This window comes from Buteo buteo, chromosome 15 (assembly GCF_964188355.1).
Source record: "Buteo buteo chromosome 15, bButBut1.hap1.1, whole genome shotgun sequence".
Taxonomy (NCBI): Eukaryota; Metazoa; Chordata; class Aves; order Accipitriformes; family Accipitridae; genus Buteo; species Buteo buteo.
The window spans coordinates 7,931,602-7,958,698 of record NC_134185.1 but is presented as its reverse complement, the minus strand read 5'-3'; the positions used below and the strand labels follow the sequence as shown (position 1 = coordinate 7,958,698).

Sequence of the window (27,097 nt, the reverse complement as noted above, 5' to 3'; positions counted from 1 at the left end):
ACCATATGAACAAGGCAGCAGAACTGTCTCACAGATTTGGGTAGAGGAGTTTACTATACTGCTTTTCTCTTCTATTTTTTCCCCCATAATTTTAAAAAGAGGAAAAAAACTTAGGAAAAACATGTGCTGATGATTTTGATGTTCCTGTTTTGGGTAAGGCGTTGATTTCTCAATTGTCATCAGTGTGGTGTGATACTTCCTGTCTGCTTTCTTAAGCAGAAGGCACTTGATGTTAAAAGGGCTGGTCATACGTCAGAATTTAAATATGCTGAACCTTATCCATTAGCTTGTGAACAAAGACTTAATCTGGAGAGGTTATATCACACACGTGTTTTCTGGGAAGAAGTCTCGCTTGAGCCACTACATGTCCAGAGTGAGGTTAGTCTGCAGGGCTTGGATTAGGTAACCATTCCTGTGCTGTTGCTGCATTTTGAAGATGAACTTGAGATGTTTATATGGGTGAGCGTGTCCCTTAGTGGAGGGCACATAGACCAAATTGCTTCTTTGTCCGCTGCTCTGAGTGCAGATAATTTTTGGACTGCAGCCCTTCTCATTTCTAGATTCATGTTGAACTTAATACAGGTCTCTTCCAGGAGGAAAATGGTTTACCAGGGCTTTTCTGGACCTGTCTGTGAAATGTTTGTGAAGGTATCTTGGTGCCTTCCAGCCACTTAATAATTGGATTGAGAATGTTTGTAAAGCAAAACAATTAGCTTTGTTTCTTTATGTTGCGAGAAATTATGCTTTTGTTCCCTTCCCTTGCTCCCCAAAAATACTGATTGCAGAGGTCATTTTGCAAAGACCACAGTCTGCTCTATTGTAAAAGAATGCCATAATCTTTTGTCTCCTAATGTCTAAAATCACACACATTAGAGAGACATAAGTTGGAGGATTTAACTTGGTTATCCGAACTAGAACATAAGTGCATACTTGCTCTATTTTGCAGCTGTCCTAACTCCAAAGGCAGAGTTCACAAACCACAGTGGAAGAAAACAGCAGCCTTTTTATCTATTTACACTTGCTCCAAATTATGTAAGCTGCATATTGAATCATCTGATAGTTCTTTTTACGTCAGTATCTCAGTTAAGAAGGGTTTCAACTGTTTCGTAGAATAGGTCTTTGTCTTGTTTAGTGTATGTTGTTGTGAAGTTTCCTTGTTGTGAGTCTGCAGGGAGTTAGCTTAAAACTCCTAGAGGAAAGTTCACAGAAACAGCCTATACTGAATGGACAATTCAGAGAACTATTTCTTAACTGGTATTCCTGGTGTCTATTGCTTTGTTTTATGCACTAAGGTTTAATGCTTACTACTTTCTTTGAGAGAGCAATAGCTGATTAATGGAGAAAGGTCTCTTATGCATCTGCCTTCAGCTGAAATGAATTATATGGACCATTTTGCTTTTAAAAGATAAAATTTTGAATAAGTTATGAATATGGATTCTTTTATGTTAAAACAAATCTTTAGTGATGACACTTGTGGGTGTAATGCTGCTGTTCTCTAGTAGGTTTATTCTTTGAGTGAAGATTGCAGATGGCATACTATGCAAGACCACCTACTGATTTGAGGTTGCTGCAGTGCATGAGCAGAATTGAAGTAATGATTGAAGAACCAGATCTGATTTGTTTTGGTTTTATACACTCTTAAAGTGCCAAATCCATTGAAGCTTTAGTTCTGCTTGCACATCAGGTTCTTAAATGCCTAAAAGAAAGCACAGGCCATATAAAGTAAAATTCCTTACAAACTTCTAGCTATTGTCCTGACATTCTTTGGGCACTATTTGAAACTAGCCCACAAAGAATGTATGTCCTCTGAAGAAAGTGGTATATTCTAATACTGTGGAAAACCTCCAAATTTATTAAAATGTCTTTTGTATCCTTTTCTATAAAGAGTGCGAAGCTCTGTTTCTCTCTTGTAAAAGCAGCCATGTGCTGCAGGAGAAAACCAGAGTTCCAGCACACCCAGTGGTTTAAAACTGACCGTCATGGGCAACTGGCTCCAGTGTCTGTTCTGCTTTGCCAGTGACTTAAGGAGAGTGTTTTGTATAGCAATATTAGAGGGGAACAGGTTTTAAGTTGTGATACAACTCTCCTTGATACATGGATTACTTAGTCCATCTGGATATCTTAGTTTTCTAAAGATCAGATCATGAAGCATAGTCACACAAAATTGTTTATAGATGGGCAGCCATCTGTTCCTTCATATTTAATTTTGTCCTTCTGTGCTTTATTTCTAAGATACTGACTTATTTTTTGAAGCCCTATTAGGAAATTATTTAACTGTTTCTCTATTTGTAGTCCAAGGCCAACAAAGTTTACAGAACGCCCTCGGCCCGGAGTCCAAATGATCTGTTCTTCTTTTAGTGCTGGTAAAAGACTTTTTTTTTTCCCCCCCTTCCTTTTTCTCCCTTATATCAATGTAAGAAGTCATTTGGAGAGTAAAATGAAGTACAATACAGTTACTGTAGCATATTTCTTGTTAATAAGATGGAATTGAGTTAAAGTAGCTATTAAAAACCCCCAGATATTTAAAATAGATAATCAGAATCTATGAATTAACTCTTGGTGATACAGAAATTCTTGAAAACAGTTAAATATAAAATGTTCACAGTAAGTTGCTTGTGACTGCAAGTCTCTTAAAACATGATATATACCTTTTTCTTAGAGTGATTCTGAGAGTTGGCTTTATCTGAGATGGAATTTATAGGGGTTGGGACAAGAGGGTGTTGATTACCAGGTTCTCATGGTCTGAATTTCATTGATTCCAGAGTTGGCAATTGAAGAATGCGACATAAATAATTGGATAAAATATCAAAATGACAGAAACTTATTTTCAGAAGGGCTACTGGAGCTTTAGTTCCATTCAGTTTTTGTTAAGATAGAGGCTTCTAAGGGCTTAGTCACAAACAAATTACTGTAGTTAGCTAATCTTTCAGATATAGCTGCAGATGCATATTTATCTGACAGCAAATGTGAAATAATTCAACTCCAGTTAAACCTTTTGAGTTTCTAAATCTTGTTTTTACTTAAAGGTTAGTTACAGAAATAGCTGAAATGAGATACAGTTATAAGTGTGAGGGAATAAATTTAAGTATTTGATGTTACAGCTGTTTGAAAATACTGTAATAACATTAGACTGCCTTTTTTTCTTAAGACTTATCTGTTTGTTTTTCTCAGGTGGAATGTTTTTGGCCACTGGGAGTACAGATCACATCATTAGGGTTTATTTCTTTGGATCAGGTCAGCCAGAGAAGATATCAGAGTTGGAGTTTCATACTGTAAATACTTTTTTAAAATTACATATGTATTTGATTAAAATAATAATTTGGATAAATTGAGATAATTTGGAATCACATTTGGTTTTTTTTTCTTTCTACTTTTTTTATATAGGACAAAGTTGACAGCATTCAGTTTTCTAATAGTAGTAGCAGGTAAGCACACGATTTATTTATTCAGAGCTAGTTTTTGGACGTTGTGGACATTTGTAGATAGCAGTTTCTGGAAGTAGTTATGGAAAAAAAAATTGCTTTCTGTTTTGAGGTTCATCCAGTAAAATCATCTATAATTATTGGATTTTCACTGTTCTGTTTTCATAATACTCCTTTTTCAGTTTTACAGCTGTTTTCATTGTAATGAATGATTAAAGTATTTTGAACTTGCTGAAAATAAGGAGTATAAAAATACTTGAGATTTTTTCTTAAGAAATATATGTGTATATATATTCACATATAAAATACATGCATCTTTAGATATATTTAAACCTTTTTTCAGTTAAGTGACTGCTGGGTGCAGGAAGACTATCAAACTAGATCTAACAATATTTTGTTTAGCTAGCCCAATGTTTTTTCATATTTCACTTTAAGTTCTGGAGGTTGAATGTGAAGGATGCTAAAGAAAAGAGTTCAGTTTGTTACGAAGTTTCTGACACTTCATTTAGTTGATGTTCTAATGTACACTTTTATTATGATATAAATAGTTGTAAACCAAGCTTCATTGTGCTCCACCCACCTTTTTCTCTTCCTTCTACCTCTGCACCCCAAAAAGGGGGAAGAAAAAGGTGGGGGAGAAACTCGAGCTGGAAAACACTTCTTCAGATAAGTGTCATAGTACTTACTCAACACACAGTGCTAGCTTACTGGGAGTATGTTTTGTTTGTTTTAAATCATGTCTGCACTTCTGCTTGCAAGGCTCTCTTGGCCCTTAGACATTTTTACCCCTTAACTTTTTTTCCATAGCTTTACCTGGTGTGATAGGGTCAGTTTTTTAGAATGCTCATTGGGTTATGGTGTCCTGTGCCAGAGCAGTGTTATAACTCAGCAAGGTGCACCAAAGGTCAAAGTACAGTTAGTTTGGAAGGGGCTCAAGGTAGGGAAGCAGGTTCCACTCTTTGCAGGCCTTCCATTATTACTGGTATGGGAGTGTTTTTCATTTCAAACCAGTTGTACAGCATTCTGACACTGTTTGGACTTCTTACTTATAGCTTCCTTTTTTGAGTTCTAAATTCTGGAACTTCAATTTTCAAGTGCCTTTTCTGTACAGGTCTGCCTTTGATCTCTGAGTAACTTTTTTCCTCTTTTGTTAGATTTGTGAGTGGAAGCCGTGATGGAACAGCACGAATCTGGCAATTTAAGCGAAGGGAATGGAAAAGCATTTTGTTAGATATGGCTACTCGCCCAGCAGGGTAAGTAATATAAAATGTTCTTCTACCAGATAGATACTTGAAGGCCATTGATATAATTTGCTGACTTACTTTAAGGGGGGGGCGGGGGGGGGGAAGAGAGAGAAAGGGGAAAAAAGGTGGGGGCGCTTCTTAGATTATTATTGCTTAAATGCATATTATGCTTGTTTAGCTCTTGAAGTCCAGTGAAAACAAATATTTGACTACATATTCATCTGTGGAAACTAGCTTGTCCTGATAATAGCTCCACTGGTATTTTGATTAGATTAAAAGAATAAAAGATACTCAAAACCTGTTAAAGGTCAAATTTATATGGCATTTTACTTAGGTACTTATTTCTGGAGCAAGAAAACCAGGTCAGATCTGTTCTTGAGACTGCTTCTTTTTAGTAATACTTAAAGATAGCGTGGAATCTGCATGTCCAGGAAAGCAGTATTGGGTTCTTTCATACCACATGCCAGAGCAAGAAAAGCGCTTGCTGTGTAATGGGTTCTCATTTGTTAAAACAGTCTTGAGAATTTACAAGGCTTTGTAGGTGTGGGAAACTTCTGTACACTAGAACAAGCAACAAAAGAGGCTTGAAGATGAAGAACAACTTAGTAGGATTTGTGGCTTGCACCTTTTTATTTTGGCATGGAGGAAATGTTTTCCAACTGACATACATTAGAAAGATTTATAATAGGTTTAAGGGGTAAACCTTTTTCCCCTTAACTGATCATACTGAGTGGTTTGAAGGATGATATTTAATAGAAGAAAAATTAAAATGGTTTCAGGAGTAATCATGTGGAAAGATGTCTGAGAGACCAAGAGAGAGATGGAAGAGAAGGCTAAATAAGCTATAATTTAGTTAGATGTTTAGATCGGAGAGTATTTTGTCAGTTATGGGCAGATTCAACAGAACATGAATATAAAACTGTTAGACAACAGTGTATAAAACACTGGTACTTTGAGACTGAGTTACTTTGTCTTGAAAATGCAGCCTGTAAAAATTCTTGGTTTTAACTGATGCTGGGAAAAATAGGAATGGATTCTTCTTCGTTGTGGTCACAAATGCTGATCTTCTTTGAAAAACTGAACTCCTCATTTCAGTAAAACACCTTTAGCTGAATTCTGTTCTGTCCTTTTGACTAGAGGGATAAGTGCAGTTCCAAATTTGATCTTTCTGCACAAGCACAATTTTATCAAGCATAATGAAATTGCTGCACTGAAAGGAAAGAGTGAATTCAGCTTATAAAACCTCCTGGGTTCTGCATTGAATCTAGAAAGGAATCTGGCTATAACCACATTTTCTATTATCAAGTTGTACAGTATATACTATTGTGTAATGTATTGTAGTGCTTAATATGTGGAAGATTCTGTATGTTGTCTGCCTACATGGTGGTAACATGCTATTGTTTCATTTGGTTTATGTTTTCCCAGAAATTAATGTGCTAGAGAATTCAGTGATGATTCATCTTTAAACCACACTGACAAAAATGTAATTTTTGAGTATTCTTATAAATTATATTACAGATGGCTAGTGTTTGGTTTTCTTAGGGATAAAAATAAAATACATGCAAGATTAAGCACCATTATTACCGACAGTAAAGTGATGTAAGGGTGGTGGTATAGTACTAAATACAGCCTGAGAATTTAATTCATTTAAAGGTATCAGAATACTTCTCTCCTTATTTGTACCTACTTCCTAGAAATACTCTCCAGGACAAATTACTGTTCACTGGTTGACTAGTTTGTATTCTCGCTCTTCAGATGTCACAACAAATACTGTACTTATCAAATTTAATTGGGTTAGGTCATGTATAAAGAGGGCATTTTCTGGAAAAACAGATCAGCATATTCAAGATATTAAGAGGACCCTATAGTCATTCTTTAAACATCTACAATTCTTTGTGGTTTTATGTGCTACATAATGGAAAACATCTTGCATTTCTCAAGTTTCTTGAAGGAGTAATGCTTCTATTCTTAATAATAAACCAAAATACAGAAGTATTTTCACTTGTCATGGACATAAAAATGTTTCGGCAAACTAGGATTGCTTTGAAACTTTTTGCTCTTTTGTTTTAGACAAAGTTTACAAGGAGTTGAAGATAAAATCACAAAGCTGAAAGTGACCATGGTGGCATGGGACCGCCATGACAACTCTGTTATAACTGCAGTAAACAACATGACTCTGAAAGTTTGGAATTCTTTCACTGGCCAACTCATTCATATTCTCATGGTAAGGTGTTCCATCTTGATTTACTAATCCTGAATGCAAATTTTATGTATGAATCATCAAAATTCTTCCTTTTGCATTTTTTTTCTGTCTGAAAACTGCCTTAACAAATGTTTCCAGATAATTAAAGTGTAATAGAGATGTCTGTCAGCTGCTTATTAGAAGATAAAGCTTTAAAGTCACAAATAACCATTGCTGTTCAGGATGTCTGAAACTAATTTTGGACTTTCTTTTTTTCCAAAAGTGCTATCTTGAAGGAGAGAAGGAAACAGTTATTTCTTTTTACCTTAATTTAATGTGACAAATGTAATAGTCTTCTAGGTAGAATAAATCAAACAACATTTTTACTAATGCGTGATACTTTTTTTTAACTGAGAAAATAGGTATTTCTAGGTAACTAGATGCTCCGCTAGAGATGGAAGTATTTCCTGCAAAGCTTTAAAATTTGGTATAGATTTTGGAGATGTTGTTCTCTAACTTCTAGTTATATATTTGATTCTTTATGGGTTTATATTAAATTTCTAACTGCTAGTCTGCCTAAACAAATTGAAATCTGCCAAGTGTTAAGACCAAAAATGCCAAGTGTTGTGAACTCTAATCTTTTAAAATCATGGCAAAAGTATTGAGACATACTTGTTGTGAGGTGACATACTTGACATACCTCTTAGGAACCTAAAATTACAACTGGAAAGAGAAGAGTATAGTACGCTGCTACCAAAAAAAAAAAAATAATTGTGGTCAAAGTAGTTGTTCTTTGCTGGACACTTTCATAGGCTAGTGATATAGTTTGCTAGTGTTACCGTATTGAATTTTTGAGTGAGACAACCCTCTTGTTCATCTTGCTGTATCTTTAATTTCAGGGACATGAAGATGAAGTGTTTGTACTTGAACCTCATCCGTTTGATCCAAGAGTTCTCTTCTCTGCTGGACATGATGGAAATGTCATAGTTTGGGATTTGGCAAGAGGGGTCAAAATCCGGTCTTACTTCAACATGGTAATTATTGTGCTTTATGCAGATATGCCAAAGCAACCTTTCTAAACCTTTTGCTTTTAGTACATTCTTATGTAGGCCATCTTGAAGCATGCATTTGCGTACAGTGCGAGATCCTGCATCCGGTGAAGTCAAGAGAAATTCCTATTCAGTTTAGTGGGGCAAAGATTAAATCTGTAAAATGTAAAAAGTTGTTTCTTTGGCTGTATTTCATAGTGTCATCTTTCTATATGCTTCATCCACGTGAAGTTGGAGTATTAGTTACATTGTCAGAGATCATGCATAAGAGACACGGTGACAGAGACCCTCCTTTGGTGCTCTGTTTCCTGCCTGGGGAACCAAGGTGGAACTTGGTTTATTTTTGCATTACTAATTCTTAATCTGGCTAAAGCTCTTCAGGAGTCACCTGATCTCATACAATGTTGTATGCTGCCTTGGCCCATTGGACTGAATGCTGTCAGCCTTTCTGTGTAGAGCTCCTCCACATGCAGGTTTCAAATTTGGTCTGTTCTGCAGTAAACTAATTCTTCTGGAAGATGGATGCAATAGGTATTTCCATCTGGTTCTTGATATTAATTGGGTCTTTGTGCATATCTTTCCTCAAAAAGGTAATGATGTGTTGTGCAATTCAGACTTTGTCTCCCAGAGAAAATTACCAAAGTCTTTGTAGAATATGAAGAATCATTGAGAATTCTGAGAGTAGGCAAATGGGCTTCATCCAGCCTTCAGCCATAGTGGAATGGCAGTCTTGGAGCATAAAGAAGATCATCTGAAGAAGAGACCTGCCATAGATCTACTCACAAAAAAGAAAAAGGGCATTTAAAAATGAAGTCAAGCCAAGAAGGTCACTCTGAACCTAAAGAAAGGTTTTGAGTTGTGCAGTGTGCAGTACAGTTCATAAAGTCTCTGAGGAAATTCTGCCAAGCTAAATGGGAGAGAGAGCAGCCTAGGCTCCTTCAGCACTGACCTAGGTTCAGTATTGTTCCCTCTGGATTGATTTCTGTAACGGAACTTATGAAGGATCAGAGACAATTATCTTGGAGCCATGAGAACAGATCTTTGTTACTCAGTGCTATTCACTGTTACCAGTTGAGTTGTATGATCTCATTGCATGGCTAGGTTGCCTTTTCACTACTACTTAATGATGGATGTATGATAGCTTTCATGAAATTTAAGGTCAGAAGAGGCTGAGCTCATCTGCTCTTCATAAGACGAGTCCACTTAAGAGCTATCAGAATCTAAATTACAGATGCCTGTGATGTTAGGCAACCCCCTGAAAGACTGAGATATTTATTTCAAGGGTGCAGTTGCAACACAAACACCTAAAAAGGGTAAAAAAACACATACATTTTAAGATCTCTGGAGTCAGAGAAATGTGTAGACAATCAGATCTCAGCAGCTAGTAATCTGTGTTTCATGCTAGAAATGAATGTGAGAAAGTCTGCCTGCTGTGTGAGGTGAGGGGAATTGTAAATCTGGCAATCAGTTTGTCTCAAACCAATGAATAAGTCATATTAGCCAGGTATGCAAGAGAGGCTTCTCTCTACAGTCTCTGAATATTTCACCAACCAGTCTTCTGTGTCTGATGCTTCAGAAGGCATGAGTTGAAATTAGGGGTTTTCTTATATGGGTGGGTGGGTGGGGGAAGATGCTTCTAGACCATGAGACTTGATTGCATAGTCACCTCTGCAGAGCTGCAAATGTTAAGTGTTCTGGTTTACTAAGGGAGGGCATGAATACATGCAGAGCTGCCAGTCTTCTCCCAATTAACTAAGTGGCGTATCAGCTGGGAAAATCATTACATTAGCCACTATTAAATTACTGTGATAACCACTGTTACCTTCATTGACTTGGCCAATATGTCATCTCATACTTACGAAAAACAGTGTTTGTATTTGTATTCAGGGTATGGGAAATTTTTACAGATTGGGTTCTTTTGGATCAGACAGGGAACATCACCTGGAGGAACCAAACCTGAGAGTTGAATGACAAGAGGTATCTGCTTTGCCATTCAAGAACCTCTTATTATCATTGCCTGATAAAACAGTGTCTGTGGTACCAGAACTAGCACTGGATGACTTTGTTGTAACAAAAGCCTCTTAAAAAAAATTGCAGACCCTGGGGGTGTTGGTTGAATTAGCAAAATCTTAGATGACTTAGCTTCATAATAGTCCAGTCAGGTATTCCCATCCTAAGATGGATTGCTTGGTACATCTAAAGCCTTGTGGCAAATCCCTAAAGCAGAGTTGGGTATTTTTAAGTTGTTGCCCTCCCTGCTTCACTTCCCCATCCCTCAATTCCTTCATTGTCAGCATCAAAAAAAAAATCAAAATTCGAGGGATGCAAGAGGTGTCAATCAGTTTGAAGCTTAACTCATTTTATCCAGTCAGCAAATGTGAAATTGCAAAGCCATAGTAACCAAATACACTTTTTGTTTTGTATTTAATTTAAATGGGGCACCCAAAGTTTATTTGTGCCTTGCTGGTTACAGATAGGTGGCACTGGGAGACTCTGGTGGTCCTACAGAATATTCTCTCCCAGGTTTTTAAAATTAAGATTTGCTATTAAATCAATTGGCACAGTCATAGTTAATTTGAAGCATCTTTTGGTCTGTTTACCAGGTTTTGATCGTTATAATTAATAGTAAACTCAGTCCCGTAAATGACTGTCTACACACATGGGTTTACTCTCAGTAAGTATGTGTATATTTTATATATTCCACATTTTACCTGTAGTCTTCATTTGATCTAGTTCTGTAAGTATCACGTAACTCAGTGTCAGAGTTCATGGGCATTCAGAACTTGCTTAATTCAGTAACTTGAGTCGGCTAGACTCAGGGGATGAATTCACTGCCCCAGAGAGTGAAATTTGCCATAGAAATATCAAGAGTGTGAGAGGGTTAAAGCTTTTTAGGCAATTACGAGATTCAGCAAATAAGTCCTGGGATGGTTTTAAATTGCGTGTGCAAATACAGGTACTTGCTGTTTTGTGGCCTGTGTAATATCCCTGCCAGTCCTGGCGTAATACAGCTGCTAATGAAAAACACGTTCTCAGTGCATTTTTGTCATTCATTTTTCCAAGGAATCAATGAGGTCGTGGCTTTGGTGTTATAATATTAGGGCAGTTTCACCTGCTGTATTTCCCAGGTACAATAAGCATTTAGCAGACTTCTGAAGAAACAGGGTAATAAACCATACATGGTTGCTGCAGCCAATTGTTTCAGAGCTTATGTATTTCACAAAAATAGTCTTTTTGCTACAGAAGGACAGCACAAAGCCTTGGAAGTGTTTAAATTGTGGCTCATTACCCAGGGCCTAGGTTCAGTGAAGGACTTGACCGTTGTGGTACCTAAGTTGTTGGGGACCAAGGTCCTTAGTCTCCAAAGCAGACTGCAGTATCCTACCAAATCCTCAGTTTGCTGAGCAGTATATGAGATTTAGGTGTTTTTAGTGGATGATCCAGGAAAAAAAATACACTGAATGGTGGGGCTGTCCAGTGAAAGCCGCTGCGTGATAATGTACATGGAGATATATTTGAAATGCAGTTTCTTACTCAAAAGCTGCAATGAGGCATCTGGGTCCCTTGTGTGGTAAGGCACTTTTCCAATAACTGAGGGAGGTCCCTGCTCTCCTAAAAGGAGGGCACAGGAGCAGATGGCACTCATCTTTTGGGATTACCTTAACTAATGTTAAGCTGTTGAGCTGGGAAATGAAAGACCTAGATTCTGTTCTCTCCTCAGTGGCAAGGTGTTCAATTCAACATCTGCCACTTACCCAGGAGGGCATCTCGGCTATGAATGTCTAGACAGGACTTCTTCCCAACTTTCTTTTGAAGTTTTGCCACTGTGGAGAGATGTGAATCTGTAGCCTGTGGGTTTAGGCACTTCTGCTAGGCTTGTTTACTTGGGTATGGAAATCATGTTCTAGGTAAATTTGGAAGTGTTAGAAATGGCCTTTGGCATCAAGCTTCAGGCAAGCTCTTGAACTTGCAGAATTAGTGCTGTGTTCAGCCATAAATAAAAGCTGTACACCACTCAGTTGTCATAGGATCAGTTGTTGTCATAGGATCTGTTTTCTGTCAGGTGTTATCACTAAGTTACTTCTTAATAGACCTGATACTATTGGTTTGTTAGGAATGCCAGGGTTGGCACTTGGATGCCATGTGCTGCAGCTTAGCCTTACGCTTGTAGTTCCTGTAGGCTCTAAGCAGAAGTTTCTCAATTCTGAGAATGTATGAGGGGAACAAGAAAATTACAGGGACTTAAGAATCTTCCAGATCAAAAAGGAGGTGCCTAGTAATAACATTAGGTGGATGCACAGGTTTTTGTTTGGTTTGGTGATTGGGTTTTTGTTGGTGGTGCAATTTGGACATTAAGTACTGGTGTTCCTCGAGTCTGACCCCAGATAGGTTTGTGGTGTTACAGTGCTGGCCTTGATTTTTGTTTTTTGGACTTAGGTGGTTTCCTTTAAGTGTGCTTTCCTTTAAGCAGTACTTCTCAAGACTGAGCTCTACTGATTCAGACTGCTTGCAAAAGGCATTCTGTCTGGAGCCTTAAGAGTATGGGTTTCTCTTGTGGTAAAGCTGATAGTTCTTGTCCCATGAGTGGGCTGCCCTGTAGAAGAATATTAAAAAAAAGTTTCCTAAAAGATTGCAGGATATGTACAGGCCTGTAGCTCTGTCTTTTTTTTTCTCTCTCTTTTTTTTTTTTTAAATAATTTCATTTACAGCATAGCTTTATGAACAGTTGCAGGAACATATGGTGACTGCAGTTACTTAAAAGTATGCCACTGAAAATATGAAAACTGTACTACAGTAGCAAGAATGAAAGACTAGGGGAGAGCAGGCATTTTTACAGTATTTGTCACTGTAGAATGTTGGATTTTTGTACCGTATCTTTGAATGTAATTGCTTTGCCTGAATCTGATACCTGACGCAGCAGATTTTGTAAGTAGGCATTGCAGTTACTGCAGCAGGAAGCTTGTGTATTCTTTGATAAAGAGTGGCCTTACGGTGTTTAAGAAATCCTTGTGTAATGTAGAAATTAATCAAATAGTAATACTGATGCCTTTAAATAAAAAATGGTTCTTCTGGTCAACAGATTTCAAAAAAAAACCCAAACAAAACCAACAACAAAAGATCTTTCACTGCTAGGTGTTGCTCTTCTGTCTTACTGGACTGACTCATTGTGAGTTGCATCTTTGAGAAGTCAGGCTTTGCTGTAGCCTGTAGTGGGATTTCTTAGGTCTGACATGATTCTTGTGCCTCAGGGGCCTCCTGTGTGCCTGGATGCCTGTTAAAGTCAGACTTTTGCTTACTTGTAATCTTAATATGTTCCTCCTAGTGGTTGTGAAGAGTTTATTTGGACTGATTCTTGTTACGTTACCTTAATGCTAAGACAGTCTGTGCGAGCACTGTCATGTATTACAGTGTTCTTTGTAACAGGCTCTGGGTGAGTGGTAGTTTTGGAACCCACATTGAACTCACTGCAAAGGTGGCCTTAGTCCTTTCATCGTATTCTGAAGAATGCTTTGAAATACTGATACAAAAAGAATGTTTTTACAATCTTGTATTAAATTCACAGATCCAAATTCTTCAAAATTCTCCTGCCTTTTTGACTTTATCGGACTTGCTGAAAGGCTAAGCCACCTTAGCCTTTGACACTTAAAGGTCACAATGTATATCTTCAGCTGTTGCGAATTTGATGAGTCTTTTTCTAAATGCCAAAGCACATTTAATTAGAGCATGTAGAAATACCATGAGTATATTTCAGAAATGCATTACAACTTGAGCTCTGTAAACTAGGGATTTGAAGCAACCTTCTGATTCTTTTTGAGGAGAGGAGGAGGAAGAAAAAAAAAAAAGCCTCACCAAACCTGTTCTCCCCCTCTCCCACCTTCAGCTTCATTTGAAATGACAGCTAACTCTGTTATGTTTCTGAAAGAGAAGCTTTAATCTCTCCCAGAAACACCATTGTTCTCTTCTGTGTCACTGAGTAAATGTTGCTTGCCCTGGGAACCAGATTGGTACTTCAAGAATAGTGGATCATTTTTTACAGCAGTGTAACTGTTACTTCTTGAATTCGTGTTTGTTGTTCTTATGCCTTGTCCTGCTTTTATGGAAACCATCAGAAAAAAAGAAAAAAACCCAACATTAAAATTGCAAAGCCTGAGGGGGAGGCTGACCTGCCTGTTGCATCAGTGTTGGAGAAGATATAGGGTACAGTTGGATTTCTTGGTTGTTTTTGAAAAACACTGATCCTGGGGATAATACATGCTTTTTCACTGACACCTAGAAAGACAACAATGTCTTTGATAGCTGTAGTTGCTGTAAGGTACGATGAGGCTTCTTACAGGTTTTCAGGTGTCCTAGAAAAAGAATTGTGATTTTTATCTTTTCTTTTTTTTTTTTTTTTTTTTTTTTGTTAACTGGGTCATATTTTCATCTAGATCTCCGTACCAGAATCCTAGCTGTTTGCTTTCGTTCTAGGCCCTTTTCTGTTGGAAGCTCATGATGAGTAGTCCCACGCTTTCATGTGTTGTGGTTTAACCCCAGCTGGCAACTCAGCCCCAGGTAGCCATTCGCTCACCTCCCTCACAGTGGGATGAGGGAGAGAATCAGAAGGATAAAAGTGAGAAAACTCATGGGCTGAGACAAAGACAGTTTAATAGGTAAAGCAAAAGCCTTGCACACAAGCAAAGCAAACCAAGGCATCCATTCCCCCCTTCCCACGGGCAGGCAGGTGTTCAGCCATCTCCAGGACAGCAGGGCTCCATCACGCCGAACGGGGACTTGGGAAGACAAACGCCATCACTCCCAACGTCCCCCCTTCCTTCTTCTTCCCCAGCTTTATGTGCCGAGCATGACGTCCTATGGTCTGGGATATCCCTCGGTCAGTCGGGGTCGGCTGTCCCGGCTGTGTCCCCTCCAGCTCCTTGTGCCCCCCCAGCCTCCTCACTGGTGGAGTGGGGTGAGGAGCAGAACAGCCCTTGGCTCTGGGTAAGCCCTGCTCAGCAGGGACCAAAACAGCCCTGGGTTATCAGCACTGTTTCCAGCACAAATCCAAACCACAGCCCCATACCAGCTACTATGAAGAAAATTAACTCTATCCCAGCCAAAACCAGCATATATGTAAAATACTTTACTTATATTTTATGTAAATAGGTGTTGTATCCAGAACTAGGAAGCTTGTGACTTGCATGTGTTCTTTCCAATATGCTTATTAATTAGCAACAGATGATGAAACTTAAACTTTAAATATGAACACTTTTTAAACAAAGTAAGGACTTAAACACTTTTGTGTTTATTTCACAAAATGTTAAAATAGTTTATTCAAAGATGAGTGACAAGCATGGTTTCTTCCATCTGTATTAAAAACCATACATTAAAACAGGTACACTGTAAGCAGCTGAATTGAAAAGCGTCAATTTTCTAACAAGCGAAAGTTTTTGCAGTTGCAATTTTAATATCAATTTAGTAATATGTGGTTTTGTCCAACTTCATTTAAAATTGTCAGCCCAGAAGCAAATTACTTGAGATTTTAGGATAAAGTCCAGATTTAACTGCATAAACAAAGTTATATTTCCTTTTTTGTTCTTTTTTCTTTTAAAGAAAATTTGTGACAGCTAAAAGAAAAATGGGGACAAAACTTTCCTTTTTTCGGAGTTTAGAGATTAAAGGACATCTTACTGGAACTTTATGTAAATGGTTATTGTTCCTTTCAGCAAGATAAAGTGATTTTGACTTTGCATCATATTGCCACATCAGAACTTAAATGTACTCATTCCCTTTAACAGGTACATTAATGGGGAACAGCAACTAAATATAAACTGTTGTTGAACATACTGTACCAAGGTATAAGTTACTGTGTCAGTGGAGCTAACAAAATTGTAGGCTGATCTTTTTGCTTATGTTCTTGATTGGAGTTAGGGAAGTACTGCAGAAGTTAATAATCTTTGAAAGAAAGAAAGAAAAAAAAAAAACCAACCCAAAAAAGCTTGTAGCTTCACAGCAGGGTAAACCCATTAATGAGACTGTGAACTTTTTATCTATAGAATTGTTTGGATTATGACTTCTTTTGCACAGCATTGAATTTCTTATTTTACCAAGTTGACTGGAAGCTTGGGTTGGCTTCTCTAATGAAGTTTCAAATTTGATGGGACAGTGCTTGTTATCTGAAATATAAATTGCGGAGCTGTACTTGAGAAAGCGGGTCAGGATTTCTTAGCAAGACTTAAGACTGGTCACCTGCTTAGCATGACCAACTTAATGTTTTTTTGTTGTTTGGGTTTTTTTTACCACAAATTAAAGAGAAGATGTCTGAAAAGGAAAAAAATACCACAGCTTGTTTATGTAGTTTTCAAGCAAACATGCATAATGCCTTTCTCAGTGTTATTTTAATTTTTAGAGAAATGTCTATATATTGTTGTTACTTTAAAATTAATTATCAATTAAATTTAAATTTCCTTTTAATCTCTATACATCTATGTCAGGTGCATAAAGCAAGACAATTGTGTAAATAAAGCTTGATAGACAAAAAGTTGTAGTGGTATGTCTGGGTAGTCCTTAAGTAATAGTTGTGAAGAGCAAAAGTTTTACTTCACTGGAAGATCTCTGTCTCTATATTGAGAAGATAAGACTCCAGCATCTGCTTTTTCACACTTAAAGGATTAAGACATGACCATATTATTAACAGTTACCACTAGAAAAGTTAGGTAGAAGAAAAGGTGTGTTGGAAGGATCTTGTGATGATGAAGGACTGCTCATTAAAACCTTATTTACTTACTACTCTGCTGCAGTAGCTTTCATTAGACTATGTTCTAACTTTATGCAGTGAAGTATGTAATGCTTTCGTACAATCAAAAGAATAGAACTTGTTTGTGAATGCTCACAAACTTAATTTTAGGCCTCTTGGTTTCCTGACTAGTCTTAAAGTTCAGGCCCCTTGATTTCCTGACCAGTCTTAAAATTTAGACCCAAGCTCTTATGACTGTGCTATAGTAAAGAAAAAGAATGTGACTCTTTTTGGTCTTTAGTTTTCTTTTTCAGGTTGCTTCTTTCTTGAGAAGCCTTTGGCTGGGGAAACAAAAAATGGATTTGATAAGCTTGTTTTGAAGGTGATCTCTGAAATTCCTTTATTTAATTTGATTGCCTTTGAAAACAAATGGAGTAGTAGAATCAGCAAGCAGATAACTAACCTACTGTGTTAAGGCCCCCCTCTTCTGGTTACGTGATGATTATAGTTATATAGCTCTAAAATGCTGCTGCTGTTTCAAATGGTGTCTTAATGAAACAGGTTATGTTGCTTAGAAATGCTGACACAAAATCAGGAAATGTAGTCATATACAGCAAAGCAGTAGTTGTATTTAAATCATTAAGCTTGGTTTTGAAATTGAAAATGTGTACTGTCACACATCCGGTGAGAAAGCTTGAAGTAAGTGGATACGTTCATACTGGTTTTGCTTTACATTCACTATGTGAAGTTCCCATGGTGAATATATGCCTTTTCATAGCCAGATAGTAGTTAATCTGTGTAAATGCAGATAAGTGTTTTATATTTAAAAAAATAATAACTTGCATGTTGATGTTAAGGTTGAAAGTTCAGCCATATAGGCATTAAGAAATAATGACAAGATTGCTGAAGCTGATGTGTTGAGGTTTTTGTCCCCAAGTCTGTAGCTAGCTGGTTGTTTAAAGTTGTCTGGTACTATTCCTGGTTCCGTGCATTTCTTTTCAAGTGGGTCCTTAATGACTTTTATAGGATTTATGGCAGTTGCATTGCATGGTCCTTTTGCAAGCTTATACATTTTCCCCAACTTTCTGACACTTAATGTATCATTCGAAAAATTTTAATAGAAGCACTTTCTTAGCTTTGTGAGCTTTGGATATATTGTAGATTTATTTGAAGCCATTAGCATAAGCAGTGACTGAAGTTGTCATATGAAGAACTTGACCATAAAAGGTCAAGTTCAGGCAGCCCATAAGAATTTTCCTGATTTCTACAATGGAAAGTGTAGAGGGTATAATTTTGACCCTACTTGAAGTTAATGAAGAGTCTGCACTGCGGTTGAAGAATCAGACCATCTGGATGCAGCTATGTGTTGGTGGTTGTGTCCGTCCCCCCCCCCGTCTCTCTGCCCTCTTCCCACATGTCTTACGTTTTTATATAAATCAGTGAGAAAAATTGGGAATCCCCATGGAGGTGTTAGTAGTAATGTATTTCATAATGGCAATGATGTCTAGTTTTTGTGAATTTGGACACACACATCCCCTGTTTATGACTGTTTGAATGTTTTAGTACAGTTTGATCCTTGTTTTGCTTAGAATTTACTGTCAGTATTATGGCATCAACTGATTTAGGTCAAAAGGGTTTCTTCCTGCAAAGTGTCAATCAAGCAGAGGCTACTAAGTTGCAATCGGATTTTTCTGTGTGCTCCTGCTCCTTCAGAGAGCTGGTTGTTGACTCTGTCCTTTATTTTTGTGTGGGCACTTCATTACAGGCAATTCCTATTCTATGCCTCCTTATGTCTGTGTATCTTAATGTTTTTCCTGCCCCATCTTTTGAGGTCTGATCTTTACTGATACGTGTGATGCGGTTCCTTACTTTCTAATGCTGCTTCTATTTTCAATGCAAACTGATAAACGCTGAAGCCCTAACAGCATTATTACATTGCTTACAACATTGTTTCCTTTCTGTTAATCAGTAAACCTGCCTGGCCTACCTAGATCTTTGTTGGCAACTACTTGATTAGTTTTAGCCTTAATGACATACCAAAAAAACCTGGAGTCCCTGTTGGAAGAACAACACAGAAGATCAGATTCCATCTAGGCAGTTCAGCAGAATGCTTTGTGCATGGATTTCCTGCCACGTGAGGTGATTTTTTGGACTGATGTCCAAAAGATATACCGCTTGCTCCTATGGATAACGTATTGTAATCTCCAGTGTTAACTAGAGATTTAAAAACTGTTACTTCTTATGTTGTGGTCTTCATAAAGTCTGAAGAGACTTCCAGTTTTGCTAGGATTATATGGTATTGTATTTTTAGATCAGATTTTGTAGTCATCTGAAATACAGAATGACTTAGAGTAAGATTACAGAATGCGGTATTTTTGAATCAGTCAGTGTAGTCCTACTGAGATGCTTTTGAAATTTTTGAGAGGTTCCACCTTTGAATAGTATGTAAGAGCAGACCCTGAAGAGCAAAGCCAGCATAATGCTCTAGTAGTCCAAGTAGAAGCCAGTACGGAGTTTGCAGGATGTTTATTAAGAAAAACTTTCTTTAACAAAAAAAAAGAAGCTGTAAGTACTCTTTATATAGCCTTTATATAGCTTCAGGCATCCATAGGGTGGGTGATCTGTCAGATCTTTTCATTGATATGTTTATCTTTCAAGACAAACACAGCATTCCTGAGTGGATAACTAACTTGTGTGGGAGGAAGATAGAAACATTTTTAGTAAATGTTTTAATTTAATTACTTCTTGTCCTCTTGGTACCATTTGATTCTTTGTTGCTGTTTTGGAAGCAGTGTAGAAGCCCCGTTGATTTTGATTTTTTTTTTCCCTTTTTTTTTTTTCTTTAAGCTCGCTTAAAAATTAAATGTTCTTTCCACTCCTCCAAATCTGCAGCAGCCTCTTCTAACTTTGCAGAAAGTCTGTAGATACTTTTTGGCTTTGACATGGAAGCATGCTGTGATCGGAAATTGTTCCTTAAAGCAAAGGAGAACATAAACCTGCAGAGGAACTTCAGAATACTTGGAGACTGATTTGACTCAAGCAGCTGTGATGTAGTTTCATCACTTATGAAAGAGGTTATATGTTTTGTAACAATTACTTAAGTTTGCTTTTTTGTTAGTTTTAGAAAGTTCTAGCATACCTTTGTTGTGATCATTAGAATCTAAATTTCAGTTTTCAAGTTTGAACGTTGCTTGTAGCTAATTTTCATTTGTTCCTATGCATTTAAGTAGAGTAGTTCTCTTCCTGCTAAAGGTCTTTTTGTATAGGCATACAAAATAGTCCTCTTTCCTTAGTGTCCATGTGAAGAAGCTGAGCTCTTAGGTTTTCCGTTATCATGGTGAGTGGAAGCATTTCTTTGTAGCCGTTCCACTTAAAATTTACTTATCTTGAACGTGGGAAGCAAAAATTATGTGTATTGCTTTGGAAGAGTTTGTTCTTACTGTTGTCTGTTTGTCTAGCATGTATGTGCTTTCTCTTTCTCTTCTGGATATACTTCTGGTATATTTTAGGATTATAGTGTTCTTTTTATTGTTACATTATATGTGATGCATTGCAATGAATACATAGTGATCTTTCTCCCTGTGTTTCCAACTAATTGCCTCAGTCCGTTAATTTGAAGGACAGGAGAGAACGTTATCTACCTCAGGCTAGTAGAGGCTTAGTTCACGGGCTTTTTAAACAGTGCTGATGACTTGTGTTGGAAAGCATGATAGAAATGCATAGTGTCATTGTGTGTAGACTGAGTTCCATTATTTTTTTTGGCAGTAAATGTGTTAGTAAGTTATTTCTAATAACCTTACTAGGTTTCATGGCCTATTGCGTTTTGTCCTGTTAGCTTTTAATTGCTTCAGTCAATACCGTTTCTGCTGTGTCTCAAATGTGTTCGCAGTGGATGATTTCCTAATGTTCATTTCATCAACAGGCTCTAATTTTTTCTGTAGTCACTAACAGAAAGGCCTGGCTTGAGGAACTTCACTGATAACATCCTTTTAGCTCTGTATGTCTTTCCAAAATAATAACTGTTATCCTTTCCTTAGCAAGTTTACCTACTCTGCATTTCTCCTATTAATCACAATCTGTTCCATTTGGACCAAGTTTTCAGTGCCATACCATGGCTGTGAGATCTTGTGATGTTGAATGAATTATATTTTCTTGGTATAAGAAAATCAGTTATTTTACTGGAGAAAGTCTGCTAAGTCTGTCTGGTACTCTCTACTCTTGATTAATTTTCATTTTAGTTGATTTTTTTCTTTATTTTTTTTTTTTCTTCCCATGTCTTTTACTTTTCTTAAAAACTAGATTTTAAGTCTTTCATTCTACCAATTGATACCAGGTCAGAAAGGCTTATTATTGAGCTCTCTCTCTCGGTAGGTTGTACTACTCTTGTGTTCATACAACAAATTAGTTTTATGAATCTAAGACATGTTATTTTGTGTACTAGTTTCACACCTGTATTCTCCCTGGTTTGGGGAAGAACAATAAACTCTTCAAAATGGAGAGGAAAAGAGTAACTTCCCTTTTTCATTCTCTTATTTCATCAACATTCCTCCCTTTGTGATGTACCAATCTCCATCTCATTCCTTGCTAGTGAAACTATGGGCAAATAGCTTAATTCTTGGGGTTGAGACTAAAAGTAATCCTAATTTAGTCCTCATTGTATAGCATCACTGGTTCTTGTTTGTGGCTGAAGAGTCCTTGCTACTTGCTTTGCTATCAGCAGTGTCTTAACATGTTTGCTCTTGGCAGCCCTTTGTTGGGACAACTCTTAATTGACCAGTGCTTTTTCTGTTCTCATGAGCGGTCTCTTCCCTTCACTGTTGATGCCTTTGTTCAGCAGGGGAAGGTTCCAGGCAGAACAAACAGTTTATCTTCCTTGAGTTACAGTCTTCACATAGTTCTTGCATCTTTGATTTAAAAGGGATGGAGTGGGGAAAGCAGCTTCCTTCTTGCTGAAATCCTTTACCTAGTTTGCTGCAGTTACTGCTTCACTGATTTACTACAGCTTCCCCTTTTGCAACTGACCCAACTCCTCTGTGTTAGCTTTATTGTTGAAGAAATTCCATTGTAAAGTGTCTTTTATTAATCTCCAAATATTTTTGTTTGAAAAAAATTCTACCGGGTAGCACACTCTGGCAGGCTCTGCTCTTAAATTTGTGACAGTAATTACATCTTGGAAGCTTATCCTCAACAGTAATTTTTGTTCTTATGATATTAAAGATCTTTATTTCCAAGTAATTGTACATCAGACTTGAGGGGTTGTACCAAACGGTCTTACTGCTGTCCTTTCCAAAAGCAGTTTTTAAACCAGATTCTGCCACATTTAGAGTAAAACCATTTGCACTGGACTAATCACTGATTTTGCACTGATCACTCTTCTTTTCATTTATGTAAGATGGAAATGTCTTCCCTTATAATTCTCAGGGGTTTCTTGAAAATGGTCCATCCAAACCATTTCTTGCTGGGAAGGATTAAAAAACCCCATCATCTTAATAGTCTGATTTTTTTATCCTTCTATTTCTTATTTTTCCCCTCACTATGGTTAGCAAATAGGTCTTCCCACAACATACCTTGTTTTCCTTTAAAACAAAGCCTTCAAATCTTAGGCTCTAGGAGAACCCTGAAGTTCTATTTTTGAAGGACTTGAATGTTAGGAAGCTTGATGCTTTGATGTTTGTTTTTTTGGAGGCAGGGAAAGGGAACAGAAATCTCTATGTAAGTACTCCCTTTCCAAGTTTTTACTATACATCAGCAAAGCTTATTCTTGGGCTGAAGTTCTTTCCCCTTTCCACCTACCTCCCCAAACCATCTCCCTTTAATATGGTGAGCTTTCTACATACAAAAAGCAGCACAAAGTTGTAAGTTTGGCTTGGTTGTTGGATCTTGCTTAGCCTAAATTCATTCTGCATTCCTAGCTGTTGTGATGTTAGTGTCACTTGCTTGAAGCTCTGTTTTTATTTTCCATCTCTTCCTATAGGATACTTCTGTTCATTTCTTCTGGAATAGTGGGCAAAGTAGAACATAAAACTTCCATTGGTTTATGTTCCTCTTTTGCTGATCCAGAAACTCATTTGGCTTTTGTGGAAAGTACTTTTAGTAAGACAGACCTTTATCAATACCTGAAAGCACCGGTAATAGGTGTAGCAGCCTCTATCACTGGGGGGATATGCAGGGGTGTGGGTGTGGATGTGTTGTAAGACCATGGGCAAAAGATTTAGACTTCTTGCCTTTGTCTCAGCCTGTAAGATAGTGAGAACAGTACCTACCTCACATGTTTTTCGAGGCTCGGTTCGTTAACTTTTTAAAATAATGCTGACAGCCTCTGGAAGGTGCTACAGAAGTGCATAGTGGTACTGCCTGCAGGCTGAATACCACTGCTTTTTCTGGCAGTATGTAGACCTGCCACAGTTAGGGAAAGAATTTTGTTTGGTGTCTCTTTAAAGAAAATGCAAAAGTGCTTTGCTGGGGAGAATAGAAAGGGGCTTTCTGAAGAGGTGCTGAAGACATGAAAATTCAGAGTGGTGATTGGTCACCTCTGCTTGATTGACAGGTTGCAGGGAAAAACAAAAACCCATTTGTTCTGGCTTAATGGAACTGGAAAACAGAAAATGAGTATCAGGTAAAAATTCCTTTTTTAAAATCTTTGCAGTTCTCCTTTAAAAAGTGGAGTTTTTACACAAATCTACACCTCCCCCACTCCAATAAATTAGGAGTAGGAATTACAGAAATAGGCAGTTGCTAAGTTGCGTAATGTGGGTTGTCTATGTCAGTGCGTTTTCTAGTGGGCAGGTGTACTGAAACACCGCAGCAGCCAATGCTACTGGGCTAGCTTAGCAAAAAGGCAGAGGATTGAAAGGGTATAGTGACTAAGCCCTGAACTGGACCCAGCTCTCTGGTTAGGCTCATTAGCAGGACGTTCAAGGGGAAGCTTTTATTTTCACTTCCTATACTGTGCCTGCTTTGTGGATAAAGTCTGTCAGTTTCTACTACTATCAATTTGGCATCTTTCATGAGCATTATTACAAAATTCACTGAAAAGTGAATAGCTAAAAAGTAAACTATGTTTTAAAGTAACTTCCATCTAGCAGTATACTGTCTTACAGATTTTATGATAAATTTCAACATCAGCACCACAGTTTTGAGAATCATAATTGAAAATTATTTATTTCTGGTAACTTAATTATTTTGTATGTTGATGTATTTCAGATTGAAGGACAAGGACATGGTGCAGTTTTTGACTGCAAGTGCTCTCCTGATGGACAGCATTTTGCATGTACTGATTCTCACGGTCACCTTCTGATTTTTGGCTTTGGTTCCAGTAGCAAATATGACAAGGTACAGTGCAAGATGAAAATCAAAATGTTTGTCTGTGTTGAATGCATTCATGCAAACTTTCCTTCAGAGCTTCATTTCAAGAGGTTGTATCTTAACACAGTTTTGAGCTATTAATATGGGATGTTTCAGATTCCTGTTGTTGACACTGAGCTTTCTTTCACTGACTTTTTTTAAACTATGGAAATGTGCTATTAAGCTAGTGTTTACATGGGAAGTTAAAAATAATTTAAAAAGAAAACATTTTAAATTACCCGGTCACTGTCTACTCTCTTAAGTGTCTACTAATGGGTCCAGATGGATAATGTGAATAAACTGCAGTGGAATGGATAATAGTTAAACAATTTGTTTTAAATATTTTTCTGGTTCCTAACTAAGACCAAAAAAAAAGGGCGGGAGGGTTTGTAATAGAACTAATTCCTGCTATCTGTATTTAAACATTGCATAACCCGGGAGACAATTACTTACAATAAATGTACTATATGTTCTAGTGATACAATTTTATGTCTGTTAATGAAGTTCTGCTGTCGTGGATGCCTTGGTGCTTACACAGCAATGTTCCACTGTTACTGTGTGATTAAAATATTACATCTTTATTCTAATGTCATAGTCTACATTGTGTATTCTAAGTGTGGGTGTCTTGCCACAGACCCTCATGACCGTAAAGATACCTGGTGTTATTTCTTTTCTCTGTGGATGAACATGCCCTATGAACCATACAGGCACCTAGTTTGGAGTGCCCACAAGGTCCTAGTTTTTCTTTTACCACCCAGGGAAGAGGTGAGGCGTGTCTCTTCTCTGTCTTTCTAAGACTTAAGCAGACATATCTGCTCCAGGATTTTCATCTCTGCTTGTGGTAGCTGATACTTGAAGGTTGTTTGTGAAGTGCTGGCTTCTGGATCTTGCCTCCTGTTTTGGATCTTTAGACTCAGGCTGGCCTTGAAAGCATTTTGCCAAATAGCAATGCAGAGGGGCATGAAGGAGGGAGAGCAAAAGGAATTTTAATCTTTGTCTTGTAAGCCACTGCATTTCTTTCTGTAGTCTGCCAACTCTTATTTTGATGCTAGTTACAGCAACATTCACATATTGGGGATTTTTTTTTTTTCTCCTTGTCTCTCAACTATGATTTGAAGTATTTGGTACTTGGCTGCTGTTGCTATCCCTCAGCTATTACTAGCTGTGCATTTCCCTTTCTATTCCAAAGAAAACAGATGAGCAGAGACACCACAAGTGAGGAAAACCAGGATTATCAGATCATTTTCAAGGTCTTTATCTTTCAGAGTTCTTACTCTTCCAAACTTTAAAGCCTGTTGTAATAGAAACATTTTTCTCACCATGTCCATGGATTGTTCCAGGTTTATTTTTCTCTCCAATCATTTTGGAAGTGTGTAGTCCTCTGCTACTCAGAAATGTTGAAAGTTAAATTGAAACAGAGAGCCTTTTTGTCTTTGCTGTGATAGACCAGGAGTTTCCTTTACGCTGCCATTTGAGAATTTACCTTGTGAGGGATTGGATCTGTTTGAAGAATGAAAACAATTGCTTTTAACTTCTTGAATTCTGCAGACCCTTTGTTATCTTGGGGTTTTTGCTGCAGCCTCTGAGAAATTATTATGTTTAAAATTTTTCACTTATTGGGTGATTTAAAATGATTCTCTCCAGCTGTTACTGTGCCTAGTGGTAATCTTGGCATTCTTGACCAAAGAAGAAATGGGAGCAAATAGGACTTAGATTTGTTACTGCTTTAATATCAGTCTTCAACTCTCAGAAAACTCAGCTTGAAAGTTTCAGATATCTTTCTTGTCTGGTTCCATCTTCTCTTTCATTTTTGTCTGACCTGTTTTATGGAAAAATGTAACTACAGATGGGTAGGTGCTGGAGAATAAATGTTCTTTTTCCTGTGTCCGTCCCCCATCCTGTTCCCGTCCCCTCCCTCCCCCCTCAGATACTTGGGTTTTTTTCAGACATCTTGTGAGAATATGCACTGGTAGGACCTGTGGTTTTTTTGCTTTAAAGTGGTTTCCATCCATCTTGGGGGATGATTTTTATAGAAGAAAGGAGTGTGGTGACCTGTCCTGTATTCCTGTGTGTTTGAGTTCTGCTCAGGACAATGATTACAGCTGAGATAGTGTTAGCTCTGCTGAGAGAACAAGCTCTTGGTTTTCCACGTGTATTTTTTTTCATACTATGTTCAGATAGTGTCTGTGTTTCCTAGTTGACTGAACCACTGTCCAAGCTTTTTTTTTCCCCAGTGTGATCTTGGCCACAATGAAGCCGATGGGGTGGTTTTAGCTTGTTTTCTTTTTTTTTTTTTTTTTGTTTTCTTCTTTTTTTCTTGGTTTTCTTTTTTTTTTCCTCTGTTTCAATGATACATGTTTTTGTGGAGTAATTCTTTAGTAGGGGGGGGAAAAAAGAATACATTTGCTGCTTGTTTGGGGATCCTTTTTTATTTGACCTAGTTAAGGCAACCTTGACCCAATCTCAGCTGATATTTCTGAGTGTGTGAAGATCATCAGAGATGAGCTGAGCTCACTGTCAACAGGGCACATGCATTTCAGAAGTTCTTTCTTAGGTGAAAACTTGTCCAGGAATGCCTAACTGTCCTAAAGCATAAGGTACTTTTCTGTCGATTTTAAATCTTAGATTGGACTAGATCTCTGAGCTTTCTAAGGCTTTTTTTCCTGTAGACTGCCCAAACCACAGTTCTTTGTTCCAAGTTGACAGCTCCTGTGTGGTGGATTGGTGCAGTAGGGGGGAAAATCTCCTTACATCTGTGTAGGTGTGCCTGTTTGGAGAAACTGAGTGTTCTGAATTTGTAGTGTAGTTACTGAAGGAGAGTCTTACTTGTAGAGCTCAAACCTTGTAGAAAGCTCTTGTGCTCAAACCCAAGGTGGGTTTGTGAAGCATACGTACAAAGGATTCGTATGTCTTAATGGTGGTGTAGTATCTTCTTATTGTCATGAATTTGATTTCTAATAGTATATCAAGAAATAGGTCTGATTGTTGGTACTTTTAACTGGTTGTCTGCTGAACATCATGCATTTAAGATTCTCTGAAACGTCTAATTCTTCTGTTTTTCTCAGGACTTCAAATAACCTGAGGATAAGGTTGTTGGCCCTGGGTTCCAGTAGGGACATTCCAGTGTTCTACCTTAGAGTTGG

The 27,097-nt window shown here is 37.6% G+C and overlaps 1 protein-coding gene across 2 annotated transcripts in view; it reads left to right on the top strand.

Moving 5' to 3' along the window:
* The window catches only part of PHIP (PHIP subunit of CUL4-Ring ligase complex), a 118,324-nt gene that overhangs the window by 38,234 nt on the left and 52,993 nt on the right, over positions 1–27,097 (top strand). For both annotated transcript variants that reach the window (XM_075046491.1, XM_075046490.1), the window contains exons 10-16: positions 2,293–2,363; positions 3,172–3,272; positions 3,385–3,425; positions 4,577–4,675; positions 6,737–6,890; positions 7,748–7,882; positions 23,814–23,942. In XM_075046491.1, coding sequence (XP_074902592.1) covers positions 2,293–2,363; positions 3,172–3,272; positions 3,385–3,425; positions 4,577–4,675; positions 6,737–6,890; positions 7,748–7,882; positions 23,814–23,942 — 730 coding nt within the window. The remainder of the gene's footprint in view (positions 1–2,292; positions 2,364–3,171; positions 3,273–3,384; positions 3,426–4,576; positions 4,676–6,736; positions 6,891–7,747; positions 7,883–23,813; positions 23,943–27,097) is intronic.